This window comes from Mirounga angustirostris, unplaced genomic scaffold (assembly GCF_029215605.1).
Source record: "Mirounga angustirostris isolate CCGP_5_RB_7025 unplaced genomic scaffold, mMirAng1.0.hap1 SCAF_4, whole genome shotgun sequence".
Taxonomy (NCBI): domain Eukaryota; kingdom Metazoa; phylum Chordata; class Mammalia; order Carnivora; family Phocidae; genus Mirounga; species Mirounga angustirostris.
Genome location: NW_026991712.1, coordinates 19722876 through 19736701, shown reverse-complemented (window position 1 = coordinate 19736701; position 13826 = coordinate 19722876). Strand labels below are relative to the sequence as shown.

General features: G+C 39.6%; 1 protein-coding gene across 2 annotated transcripts in view; it reads left to right on the top strand.

Annotated features, from left to right (window-relative positions):
- The window catches only part of DEPTOR (DEP domain containing MTOR interacting protein), a 129442-nt gene extending 117464 nt beyond the window's left edge, over positions 1 to 11978 (top strand). Inside the window, exon 9 of one of the 2 annotated variants that reach the window (XM_054512476.2) lies at positions 11788 to 11978. In XM_054512476.2, coding sequence (XP_054368451.1) covers positions 11788 to 11799 — 12 coding nt within the window. In that variant the 3' untranslated portion in view covers positions 11800 to 11978. Of the gene's footprint in view, positions 1 to 6206 lie in introns of both variants that reach the window. The other variant, XM_045895980.3, reaches the window with a different exon arrangement.
- Positions 11979 to 13826: the final 1848 nt, after the last annotated feature.

The following is a 13826-nucleotide window of genomic DNA, read 5'->3' as shown; positions in this document are numbered from 1 at the left end:
AAGACACTTATGTAATCATAGGTGTAGTGTTTCTTTCCAACCTCACTCCCGCTTTGGATAACAATTGAATGATTGTGATGGAATCCTAGCCATACAAGGATGAATGTGCAATTGCGCAATCCCATGGGCACTCAATCCATCTGTAGGGTTATCTAGCGTCTGCCAGGACTGGCACAGGAGAGGAATTAGAGGTAAGATTATTTAGTTGGTTTGGCTCCTTATCAGGAGGAAAGCTGGACTTCAGCCTAGGTATTCATCCCAACCTGATCACACCCTGAAATGTGCTGAGTTCTACCCCTGTCTTCCCATTAACTCTTACCAGACCTACAATGGTTTTTAGGACTTTTCTCCATTACCTTCTTGCTCAGAAATCACTTACCTATGACTTATGAAGTGTTGTTCTTCCTTCTCATTAAGGATGACGTCCTCCATATCCCTTTTTATAAAGTCAAGGTACTAGCGTTCTTGGAGGAAATGAGCTTAGAGCAGCTACATGAACTCATGATTGATCTCTTCTCTGTGAAACAGGAAATGAGAGAATTGCAATAAAATCTTTGAAAACAGATATGATAGAGGTATTTATAAGCAGAAGAAAAGCATCACACCCTCACTTAAATTCTCATTTCCACCTGCGGGTAGAAGGTAATATGTACCTAAGGTAGATCTATTCAGAGGTTGTCAACATGTTCTGTATATTTGTATGTGTCTCCTTTTTAATATAGAAGAGAAAAAAAAATATCTCCCAGGCTGTGTGCTTCCTGTGGTTACCTGTAATGTGTGTTTATTTGCAGAACATAGTGTACCATAGATGCTAATTCCAAGTCCATTGTAACTGAATACGTTACACAGTTCTACCTGCGTTTTCCAGATCATTTTGCACATTTTTAGTAACAGGACATTGGAACTGCAGGAACCACAACAGTTGTGAGGACCACTTAGGGAGAGATGACGTTTTTACTAACAGCCTGACTCCAAAAATACTACCTTGAATATAAGCATGATAAATGTTTGGAAAGCTTTTTTTCCTCATCATTCAAGAAAAAAAAATCGAAATAAATACCTAAGTTCATATATTGTTCAGGACTTTAAATGGCACAAAAAGCAATCCAATATTAACTGAGTAAAAACCTTCTTATGAAGTTGGAAGATCCTAAACATCAACATCACAAGATATCTGAGTGGACTTAGACTGTTTAATTAATAGTTAAAGCAAAGAGAAGAGACATGTGTCTTCTACTATTCTCTGCATTCCTCACACTTGCATATATACATTGTACTTCACAAATGTGTATTTATGTGGGGCTGTGGAGTCATATGGAGTTCAAATTCCAGATGTGACACTTAGTTGTGTGACCTTGAGCAAAGAACTTAACCTCTCTGAGACTCAGTTTGTTCATAAGCATTATACTGGTGATCATAGGTGGCCAGTGATAGAAACCAGCTACCATAAAAGAAAAAAATTTTTTTAAAGATTTATTTATTGGGGCACCTGGGTGGTTCAGTCAGTTAAGATCCGACTCTTGGCTTCAGCTCAGGTCATGATCTCAGGGTCCTGGGATTGAGCCCCATGTTGGGTTCCGTGCTCAGTGTGGAGTCTGCTTGAGATGCTCTCTTTTTTTAAAAGATGTATTTATTTTAGAGAGGGAGAGAGTATGAGTGGGAGGGGCAGAGAGAGAGAGAGAGAATCCCAAGCAGATTCCCCGCTGAGCACAAAGCCCGATGTGGGGCTCAATCTCACGATCCTGAGACCATGATCTGAGCCGAAATCAGGAATTGGACGCCTAACTGACTGAGCCACCCTGGTGCCCCCAAAATGACCTTTCTCTAAAATTAAGTGCAGTTCAAGTCACCACTCACCAAGGTTGATGACAAGTCCAATATAATATTGTTTTGATGCCCCATTGCCCATGCCCTTCCCCTTTGGGATTATAGGTCCCCCAGCCCCCATCCTGGGGTTTAGGCAGCCCAATAACATGGACTTTGACCACTGTGCTGCCCATGGTCCTTGTCCAGCTGGCCCTGATGGCTGCCCCTTTTCCACTCTTGAACTCTGGGGCATAGGTCCTGAGCAGAGGCCACTGAATGCTCATCCTCCCAATCACACAGCCCTTACCATTCCAGTTATGTAGTCTCCAAGAATCCCTGCAATCAGGAGGTCCATAAGACCCCATCTTTGAACCAATCCTGCAACCACCCTCTCCAGTCTACAGAGATCTATGCACTGCTGACATCAGCCCCCTTTTCCCTCCAGTTCTTCTTTTTAATAACAACTTTGTTGAGATATAATTCATATACTGTGTAAAGTATAGATCTCACTTATTTTTGGCATAGTCACAAAGTCATGCAACTATCCCCACAATCAATTTTAGAACATTTCACCACCCCTGAAAGAAACCCTATTTTTTTTTAAATAAAACAAATATTTTTTTTCCAAAGATTTTATTTATTTATTTATTTGAGAGAGAGAGAATGAGAGACAGAGAGCACGAGAGGGAAGAGGGTCAGAGGGAGAAGCAGACCCCCCGCTGAGCAGGGAGCCCGATGTGGGACTCGATCCCGGGACTCCAGGATCACGACCTGAGCCGAAGGCAGTCGCTTAACCAACTGAGCCACCCAGGCGCCCCTAAATAAAACAAATATTTTTGAGGATTACAAGTTGGTTACAGTTTGGGCTAGGAATTCTATACTTATTAGCAGTCACTATCGTACCTCCCCATGCCCCAGCCTTAGGAAACCACTAATCTACTTTCTGTCTCTATGGGTTCGTCCATTCTGGACTTTTAATATAAAAGGACTTATACAATATATGGTCTGTTGTGACTGACTTCTTTCACTTAGCATAATGTTTTCAAGGTTCATCCATGTTGTAGCATGTAGTTGGTTCCATTTTATTGCTGAATGATATTCCATGATATGGATATATCAAATGTTATTTCTCTTTTCATCAGCCAATGGACATTTGGCATCCTTTAGTTCTTGAAGTACCACATCTCCCTCCCTTCAGCTCTTTTCCTCTGGTGGCCCCAGATTAGAGGTTATAGACTCCAATGTCTGTCTGCTAGGTGGCAGAGAAACAGGAACTGGTGTGAACCATGGCAAATGAGAGAACATCTACTAGGGGTAGCCCCTACTCAGCCATTGGCAAGTGGCCATTCTGACCTGGTGTTATTAGAGCTTTAGATTGTTCCAGAGAGGCCAGATCCTGGACTTTTTATGTTGAAATTTCCTACTTTTTAAGTGTTGGTCAATGAAAATAAACAAACCATTGTGAGAGAGACAATACAATTCTGGTTGAGACTAAATGCTAAATAAAGGTAATCCTGGTGATGCAAAGACACATCTCACCTTCAGGAGCTCATGAAGGGTTAGCTGGAATGTGAATCACTGCCTTCTCATCTTGCCACACAAAAAGGCTATTTGGCCCTCTGGAGGAAAGAAAGACCCGGGTCTAAAGTCAGCACTCTGGATCAGGAAGGAGTGGAATTTCTCTTATTCTTTGGCTCATGAGTATGCTGGAGCAGAAAAAACAAAGCACCATGAATGTTTCCTTTAAATTAGTGTTCAATTGCCCTGCAAATTACCTGTGGCCTTTTTCAGGATGGATTGTAACCTGCTAGTATGACTTTGATTATGACTCTGACTTCTGTCATGGTTGGGAACTGCTGATTCTGTACAAGATGTGCCCTGAATCCATGAGGACAGATTTATGGAAATGGGAAAGGAGAAACAGTGATGGTGTAGTCTCCTTATATACAAAGATGCCATAGGTTGGAAGTGGAAAATACTGAGGTTCATGACAACAGCAAGTGTTCATTATGTAAATAACCACTTTGCTTACCATTGTCCACTGCCCATTTTGATTTGCATGTCACCACAGAGGAAGTGGCTATTTTTAAAGGGAAAGAAGTTCATAGAAACCAGCGGTGTAGTGCTTGACATGAGCAAAGAGGTTTTAAATTCATTATCTAATTTGAGCCCATAGGGATGAGCATTTTTACCTAACCCTGTTTTATAAATGGAGACATGGTAGAGAAGACATGACTTGATTAAGGTCATCACACAAGGGAGCCAAAGACTTAAATCCTTATTGAATTCCAAATCCCACATCTTTTCCAAATCCCAAATCTTTTCCATCTATAGCTGCCCTTCTAATACTTTCCAGTTTTGGTTTGAGGAATAGGTTATAGGTATTTTTACACTTAATAATACAGCATTTTATTGTGTTTATATATTTTATTTTTATATTTAAAATATATTTTATGTTTTAAATACTTATAATTCATATTATTTATATTATATCAATACAGTGTTTGATTTGATATAGTTGTTACCCACTCAGAAAATAAGAAAAGGAAATGGTGATTTTCAAAATGTTTTCATATTTTCCCACTCTTTGAGTCATCAGCACTAAATTAATTAATAATCAGGTGTGCATATTAATTACCGAGGCATTATAAAGAAATATGATGATAACAACAGATATGGGAGACATTAAGTCAATCTCAACCAGACACTCTCCTTTCCTTTCCCTCTCTCAGTCTTCTCTTCCTTCTTCCCTTTTGTCTTCTTTTCTTTCCTCCTTTTTATTTTCTTATTTTCTTATTCAGTGACGGGATAATTTATAAGAAGCAAGAAAGCCTTCAGACTCCATCAAAGTTTTGCTTTTTTTGCTTAATGCATTTATACATTCAATTCGTTCAACAGTGAATATTTATTGAGTTACTGCACTGGTTTCCTATTGCTGCTATAACAAATTGACACAAACTTGGCAGCTTCAAACAAAGAAAATGTATTGCCTTAGTTCTAGAGTCAGAAGTCTAAAGGTGTCAGCAGGTCCACATTCCCTCTGGGCTTTCAGAGGGGAGAATCCACTGCCTTTCCTTTTCCAGCTAATAGAGGCCACTTGCACTCCTTGGCTTCTGGCCCCTTTCTCTTTTCTCTCCAGTTTCTTGCTTCTGTTGTGACATCTAGTTCTGCCTTCGGCTTTCGAGTCTCCCTCTCGTAAGGACCCTCGAGGTTGGGCCCACCTAGATGACTCAGGATAATCTCCTAATGTTAAAATCAGCTGATTAGCAACCATTCCATCTGTAACCCTAACTCCCCATTGCCATGTAAACTAAATATTCAGAGGTTCCAGGGATGAGGACATAGACATTGTTGGGGATTAGGGATATTGTATCTACCATGTGCCAGGCACCGTACAGACTTATATTCTGTGGGATTCTGTTTTGCTAATTAGATGTACTTATCACTGACAGCTGGAGATCTGTGTGTCTTTCCATTTTTCTATTTGAGGGACATAAATCACTCATCTGTCCAATTGTCTGCCTCTTCAGACACACAGCAGATATATCAACTGTTAATTTGTATCAGCTAAATAAAAAAGTACCCAGCATCTGATGTCACCACTAACCTCAAGTGCAGTACCTTCCTTTGAGGCAGTAGCTGTGGGTCACTATCCAGCTCACTATGGTCTCTAATTGTTGAATGGTGCTTCCTTTTTTTTTTTAAATTGTAATTCTCTCTCCTACCGCGGGTTAACTAATACTTAGTGTAAAAGCTAACCTTTGTTGGCCTGATCCACTTTCATAAGAATGAGAAATAGGGAAATGTGTGGAATTTAGCATCTCAATGGGGACACTTTGGCAAGTGAAAGGAAGCACTATAAATAATCATTCAGAAACAGCAGATGGCAAAGAGGGCTGTCTTGGGAACAGTGGGCCATAGGGTCTCCCTCAATATTGAGACCAAATGAGTAACAGCCATAAACACTGACTGTAAAAATATATTGAGTACTCCATTGGTTCAGAGCACTGCAGTAGAAGAAGCTTGATGTACTTCACTTCATTTAATTCTTACAACATCTTATAAGGTAGGTATTGTTGTTGTTATTATTATTATTTTATTATTAATCATCCCTAGTTTAGAGTTGAGGGAAGTGAAGCTCAGAAATTTAAATACCTAGCTCCAGCTAGTAAGTTGCTAAACTAGGATTTAATCCTAATTTTGTGAAACACCAAGCCAAATGCTTTTTCTATTATATTGCCTTCCAGAAAAAGTGTAAATTCTTGGAAATTGTTATCTTCAGCTGGGTGCAGTTGGGTATTTGAAGAGATGTTAGATGTTAGAGATATACAATGACTTCGTTAGAGGTCTATGGAAAAGCAGGAGCTGTAATAGATACTTTTTCTTTGTCTTTCCTTTAGGTCTGTCAGTTTGTTGTCTCTGTAAATGGGCTCAATGTGCTGCATGTCGACTACCGGACTGTGAGCAATCTGATTCTGACGGGCCCTCGGACGATCGTCATGGAAGTCATGGAGGAGTTAGAGTGCTGAGCAGGTGGACATCCTGGCCCTTCAGTGGCCTAAGGATGATCAAAGCCAAGACAACACAAAGCAATGCAATGACAAGACTTCCATACACATGGATGCTTTTGGACGCACAAATCTTTTCTCCATACATACACATCTTGATTTGAGTTTCATAGACTGTTTGAATGTGGAAGAACCGGGTAGATCATCTTAAAAAAAAAACAACAAAAAAAACCCCCCAAAAAAACAATTTACGTCAGTGTAGAAAAAAATTCAGAAATGGAATTTCCTTACAAAGTAGAATTGCCTTACTTGATTTCTGTTTGTAGTTCTCAGCCATTGTTTTTTTTTTAATCTTAGTTCACAGAAAGTTGTTGAAATGCTTCTCTGGCCAAAACAGCAACATGCTAAAATACCCCCATAGGAGTCAATAGAGTAGTTGTTACAGATTTTAGATTGTTCTCTTACCAAAAGGAATATGGAACTGTTTATGAAAGGATCTGGATTTCACCAAGCTTCAAATTAAAGCAACATCCAGAGGAATAATACCCATTAACCAGCATTTTGAAGAAGGTTCTAAAGCATTCAAGTGCTTAAAAGCTGTTGAAAAATGAATTTTTCTTAATTCCTGCCTTTAGTATCAACTTCTAACATATGTTTTCATTTATGGCGTTCGTTAGAAAACAAAAACCTTGTGATGATTATAGATGGGATAAATAGGGAGATACTACTTGTGATTATTTGCTCTGATTTCTCTTTCTGGGCCTAAATAATTTTTTCTTATCAATCAGCTACAGAAGCTTTCTAGATTTAATCCAGAATATGTTGAATGTCAAAACAGAGGAATTTGTGTATACACATATCACGCCTCTGGCAAGAGTTCACTTTGAAGTTGTCCCTTTGTAAGTGAAGGATTCTAGAGCTTGGCCCATATGTGATAAACTTGAAATTAAATTGCCTCATTGGCCTGAATTTTTACTAGCTTTCTAGTGTAACATATTCTAAGGAATGACATGTCCTGCTTATTTGGCGGGATTATTTTTCACCAAAACATCGTCTTGTGTTGTCATTTTTCAACTCACTATATATATGCATGTTTCTTTTTTAGGTTTAGAAAAGAATGCATTTGGGGGCTTGGTGTATAGAGGAAATTCCTCAAAGTGCCAAATTAGGTAGTCAGGGAATGCCAAATTCTTAATTTCATATAATGCATTCTGAACAACCAGGTTACTTTCTTATCACGTATTAACAAAATGAAATACGAATGTTGTACCTCAGCCATTCTTTTCGTGATAGGTTATCATAATGTATTGGTACTGGTAAAATGGACATACCGTGCTAAAGATGTTACGTATATATGTTTCTAGTAATCCAACTTTTCTGATCTTAGCTTTAGTTAGAGAATAGGATTTTGAAGTAATGTAGAATGTCTAACATCAGTACCGTCGATCTACATTTGGGAACTAGCCGCGTTCTGTGTGTATGTGCGTTTATACTGTAGCCAGGCTTTGTGCTGCGGCACTTAATGTGTGTGATCTCTTTGAATATTCATCAAAACCCTCCAAGGGATACCTGGGTGGCTCAGTCAGTGAAGCGTCTGCCTTTGGCTCAGGTTCTGATTCCAGAGTCCTGGGATCGAGTCCCACATCCGGCTCCTTGTTCATCGGGGAACCTGCATCTCCCTCTACCTGCCGCTCCCCCTGCTTGTGCTCTCTCTCTCTCTGACAATAAATAAATACTTTTTAAAAAAAACCCTCTAAGAAGGGTATTATCACCCTCATTTCTCAGATGTGGAAACTAAGTCTAAGCAGACTTCAACATCCATGTTCACATAGCTGCAAGATCTGCTAAGATTCAAACATGGGTTTCTTTAATGCCAGAGCCCACGTTACCGCCCCTCCCCCAGCCTTTCCCCATTAAGGACCTACTGTTGCGGGCTTATTTTATACCCGGGGCTGTGCTAAAACTATACATCACTTATTCCTACTGACCTGTGAGGTCAATATCACCATTATCTCCATTTGATAGCTGAGGAAGCTGAATCATATAGAGGTTAGTCATGTGCCCGAGGCCACACAACTAGCAAGTGGGAGACCTTATGAGTCGGCTCAAAAAGTGTTTATGACATTTTAAAAAGACGAGTCTTAAATGCTGCCTGTGATCAGGTGTTCGTTAAGTGACAAAAGAAGGAGGACCACCTTTGACGATGGCATCTTCTTCTTGCCTGCCATCTGTACTTTGTACTCATGGCCTAATGCCCGTCATCTTGGGCCCTGGCATAATATCACTTCCCTTTAACCAATCTAAGCACCAGAGAAGCATCTGTCTGTTTTTACTCCATTCAGCTTCCTGCCAGTAGAATTTCTTTGATTCAGAGAGTGTTATTGATGTCTTTGGTCAAATGAATACTAAGGGAAGAAGAGAAGGAAAGAAAGGAGAGAGGAACTATTTCGTCCTTTGGCTCTCATCACCCTCAGTTTAAAGGCCAAATGCCAGAGAATTCTACTTAAGGTCAAGAGAGCTTTACCTTAGCTACTCCTCAGCAACCCCTCTCTCCGACATCCTTACATGGTAATTAAAGTGAGTGCTCCCATTCCCATCGGGACGCTCTTGAGCTCCCTCCGGCCTTTCCACATACAGCTTCTCCTCTCTGGAATAGGGTTTCTCCTTCTTTGCCTGGAGAAATCTGTCCAGTTAATTCCCCTTAGTTATTATCTTCTCTGAGAAACCTTTGCCAGCTCCCTCATTCTGGGCTTGACTCCCCTTCTCTAATTTCCCATGGGCCCTTATGCATCAACCCCCCTGTGATTACGGCGCTGATGATATTTACTTTGAGGTTGTCCATCACGTGTCTGTCTCCCTAACTATATTCTGAGCATTGGCAGAATGGGACTGAGTCTTGTCACCCAGGTGTTCCCTTCACCTGGCACAGTTTGTGACTGTATCAGCTGTCCATGGCTACTTAACAAACCACCCCAGAACGTGGCTCGAAACGCTCTATGTGCTCATGATCCTGTACGTTGGCAATTTGGGCAGAGCTCCACTGGGATGGCCAGCCACTGGTCCAGGGGGTGCTGGGTGCGTTCCCATGAACATATGTGGGCTAGGCGGGCTCTGTGCACGTGTCTCACACAGGTGGCTGGCACGGTTGGCTGACGAGCCTCTGTTCCACCCCAGGTGGCCTCTTCCCAGAGCTCCTAGGATTCCTCATTAGGCCTCATGGGATCAAAGAAGGTGAGAATGGAAACTGCAAGGACCTTTTGTGGACTTGCCTGGAGAGTCACCCAGTGTTACTTCCGTAGCATGTTTTCGATCAAAGCAAGTCACTAAACTAGCTCAGAATCGAGAAATGGGGAATGGACTCACCCTTTGATGGGAGGAGCTGCAAAGAATTTGTGGCTACTTTTAATCCACCAAGAGTAGGTACTCACCATTCATGGAATAAATGACCAAGGAGTTACCTAGTTACGGAAAGGCTCAGCTTTCCAGATGCAAATTCCTGACCAGACACTGGGTAGAAGTTTGATATTAGGTTGTGAATAAAGCCCAGTGCCTAATGAAAACGTCAAAGTTAGAAAATCCGAAACTAATGGTGCCACGTGGAGCCACGGAGAGCACGGTTTCCTGTCCTCATTTTGCTGATGAGCACACTGCAGTGTGGAATGTTCGCATGGCGCGCCTGGGCTCATGAGGCTTGCTAGGGTGAGAGCCCGGGTTAGACGCCAGTCTTCTGCCTTCTAATTATATGTCCTTTACAAGATAGCTTTCTGTGGTGGACACAAATGCGGTGAAAATAGGCCTCTGGCTCTGGGGTATTCGTAAAATTCAAGTAGTGCCATCTACCTGTGAAGGTGAAGGGTGTACATTTTAATTGACTCAGGCCGTGGACTGTGAAATCACAGCATTAAAAAATAAGTATTTTGTGTGATATTTTAGCAGGTGAGTTGCTTTAAAGTTTAGGAACTCCATTTCTAAATTAACACCAAGAATTGTTCTAAATTAACAATAAGCAATATTCCTAAGACTTTTCTTTCGTGTGTATGTGTGTATCAGTGTATTACATGTGTGGTATCACTCACTGAGAACCCCTGAAATGGCTTTCTTTGTTCCCAGAGAAAACACTTTTGATTTTTCAGGTGCTTGTGTTGTGTGTTTATGTTTCTGTGATGAGGTGGAAATCTTTGGTTTCTTCATCAGCATAGTATGTGCTATCAGAGCAAATTTGAAAGCCGTTTGTTATTTCTGCTGTAGAGAGAAAAATGCAGTTGCCTTTTGGGTTGGTCCTATTTGTGGTGTTTTACAACTAATCTCTGATAAATAGTTGCATAAGTTGACAAGGGGACTGGTTGAGAAATTGTGGGTAACAAGAAAAAGATATCCATGTTTGAGTAGATTAGATGCAGTCAGCCTCATGCCATCTTATAAAAGGTGAATGCACTGGGGTGGTAGCAATTAACAATTAATAATTTAAAAATCGTTGCTTTCCGTTCAGAATGGAGTGTCACATTTCCAAATACTCTTTTCAAATATTTGTGACAATAGTCAACTTTCAAGACCTATTTTAAACTGACATTAAGTATTCTCTCCTGTTGAGTATTAATCCTGTTTCATTTTCATCAGAATAACTCTGGAACATATGCATCTTGCCAACTGGTGAGAGTCCGTTGATATCACTGAGCATTGTTTTACTCATTGAAGGCAGAATTTCAGGTGTAATATGCTTTTCCTCAGTTCAACCCCAAAAGGACAAATCTGCAGCATACCAAAATGAAGTTCATCGTCAAAGTTAGCATAGGATATTATCAAATGCGTTAATATATATACTTAATATATATGTTTATTTTTAAATTAGGTTGAAATTTATGTTTTCCCTTCTTAAGAATTATAGCATAATGCTTAAAATTATAATATGGAAATAGATTGTATAGTATGAAATAAATGTTAAATTTTTAAAACGATGACTTTAGGTTTACAGCTTTTCCTGTCTTTTAGGACAAATTAGGTGTTTTTTATTCTAAGAAAGGGTTGCATTATAAAGTTGCTCTATTACCAACCTATCAGAGAAAACACATGGGACTCATATCTAATTCTCTAATGTAGCCAAAAGTGCCATTTGTAACACTACTTAATGATGGATGTTTTCTGACGCTCTTTTGCCTGAAAAAAAGTGCATTAAAAAACTTTTTCTATACTGTATTTGATTGGAATCATTTTCTCACTACATAACCCTGTATTGATGAGTATTATGGAATAGTCTATATGGAAAAATGTTATGTAGTTGTTTACCACTCTGGGAGAAAGTTAGTTCTTTTTTATTTTCAACTAATTAGGAAATTGATTACATAATTTGGTATGTTTGGGAGCAGGGTAAAGTATTGGGGTAAGTGATTGGATTGGATTACACTCAATATTAACCAAAAGAACTTTACATTTTTCTCTCATTTCCTTCCTTCATTCATTTATTCATTCATTCAAGAAACCTCGCTGAGAATAGAAAACTGAGTAGATACGACCCTGGATCCAGCTCATCCTTTGAGTCACCTTTGGGCCTGCCTCCTAGAAGTGTTCTCTCCATGGAAGGGGTGGGTGTTGAAGCAGGTGGTTTAATACAAACCATCTAACCCAAGAACCAGAACACTGACAGCAACTTACATTCAACTGTATCTTCCTTCACGACTGTGTCTTCCACTTTTCCTTACCCGAGGTAATCACAGTGGTTGACTTTGCCATTCTCTTGTTTTGATAATTGTTTAGCTTTTTTTAATGAACTTTATTAAAAGAGCATCGAGTTTTATATAATCTGAGATTTGCATGTTTTCATTCAGGATTATATTACTAAGATTCTTCTAGATTTTTGTGTGTAGTCATAATTCATTCATTTTTCACAGCTTCATAAATTTCTAGAGCCCAAGTTATTTTCTTGTCATTGGGCATTTGGTTGTTTCCACTGTTTGTTGTCATCATCATTACTGGGGTTTTTATAAATATTCTTCTACCATCTCCTGGGAGTAAGCGAAGGAATTTATCTTAGGTATTTACTTGGGAGAAGAACTGCTAAGTCATGCGAAACGTGAGTGCTAACACTACAAGGACACATCTAACTAGTTTCCAAAGTGGTGAGTCACTCTATACTCCCTTCCAAAATATGAAAGTGATATATGTTGTCAATATCTTTTCCAGCACTTGATATTCCGAGACTTCTTAATTTTTGTCAAATAAATGTCTATTTGGTCAATGATACTGGGAGTCCTGATTTGTTCATAAATTTAAAGCATAGAAAATGTAATTGGTCATTTGTAATTCTAACTTAACCACATCAATGTCTTCATGATGCCCAGGATGTCTTGAAACTTTTTATCCTATAACAACTCTGTGATTCCAATGAGGCAAGGATTATTGGAGGAAGTCAGTATGACATATTTAAGGACATCCAACAAATAATTATTAAGCACCTGCTGTGGGTCTGTCACTAAGTCTTTGGCAAACAACAGTAAATAAGACAGGTCCCTGTCCATATGAAATTTCCATATTCTTGGGAGCCACAGACAATAAATAAGTTATATAAATAAAATAGTTCATTTTAGATAGGGGTTAAGTGCTAAGAAATAAATGAAACCAGATGGGATGATGGAGAAGGACCAGGATTTCAAAGGTGTGGTCAGTAAAAATTATGTTCTTCAATTCCAGTGAGGCACCTTTCACATTACTGTCCATGTGAACAGCGCCCCCTGGAGTTATGCAGTGCAACAGCTCTGAGCAAAAGCCTCTTTGCAAACCTGATTGTTGGCTTTAATACCTGAAGAATGGGATTGAGCCAGCCTTAGAGAAATCTAGAAGAGTACTGCAGGCGGAGGAAGCAGCAAGTCCAAATATACTAAGGCAGGAAAGGTCATAGGGGTTAAGAGCATGGAATCTGGAGACATAGAGACCTAGGTTCAGATTCCAGTTCTCACGCTCAAGAGCACATTCAGTTATTCGACCACTCTAGGTATCAGTTTCCTTATCTGTAAAATGGGGATACAGCACTGACCCCATTTGACTACTGTGAGGAGTAAATGAGGTAACACGAGTACAACACTCATCCTTGTGCCTGGTGCATAATAAATAATCAGTAACTGGATGCTTCTCTTATTTTTATGCCCACTAAACAGAAAAGAAAATGAACTCTGGAGAAGTTATGACTTGCCCCAAATTCATGCCAACTAATGTCTACGTGGGACTGGAGCCTGGGTCCCAGAATGTTTAGTCAATGCTCTTCTCAGTGCATCTTTCTGTGTCTCGGTTTTCTTATTTTTAAATGATATAATCATCTCAGAAGGCTATTATGATAATTAGTTAATACACTTGAAGGTCTTAGTACAGTGCCTGGCACATAGTACTTGAAAGATAACTACTGATGGCTATTATTATTACTACTATATCATGCTAATTATCAGTCATGTTGACACACACTAATTCATAAGATTGTCTATACATATATATCTTCATCACCAACCACGTACATTTTAGTTTTTG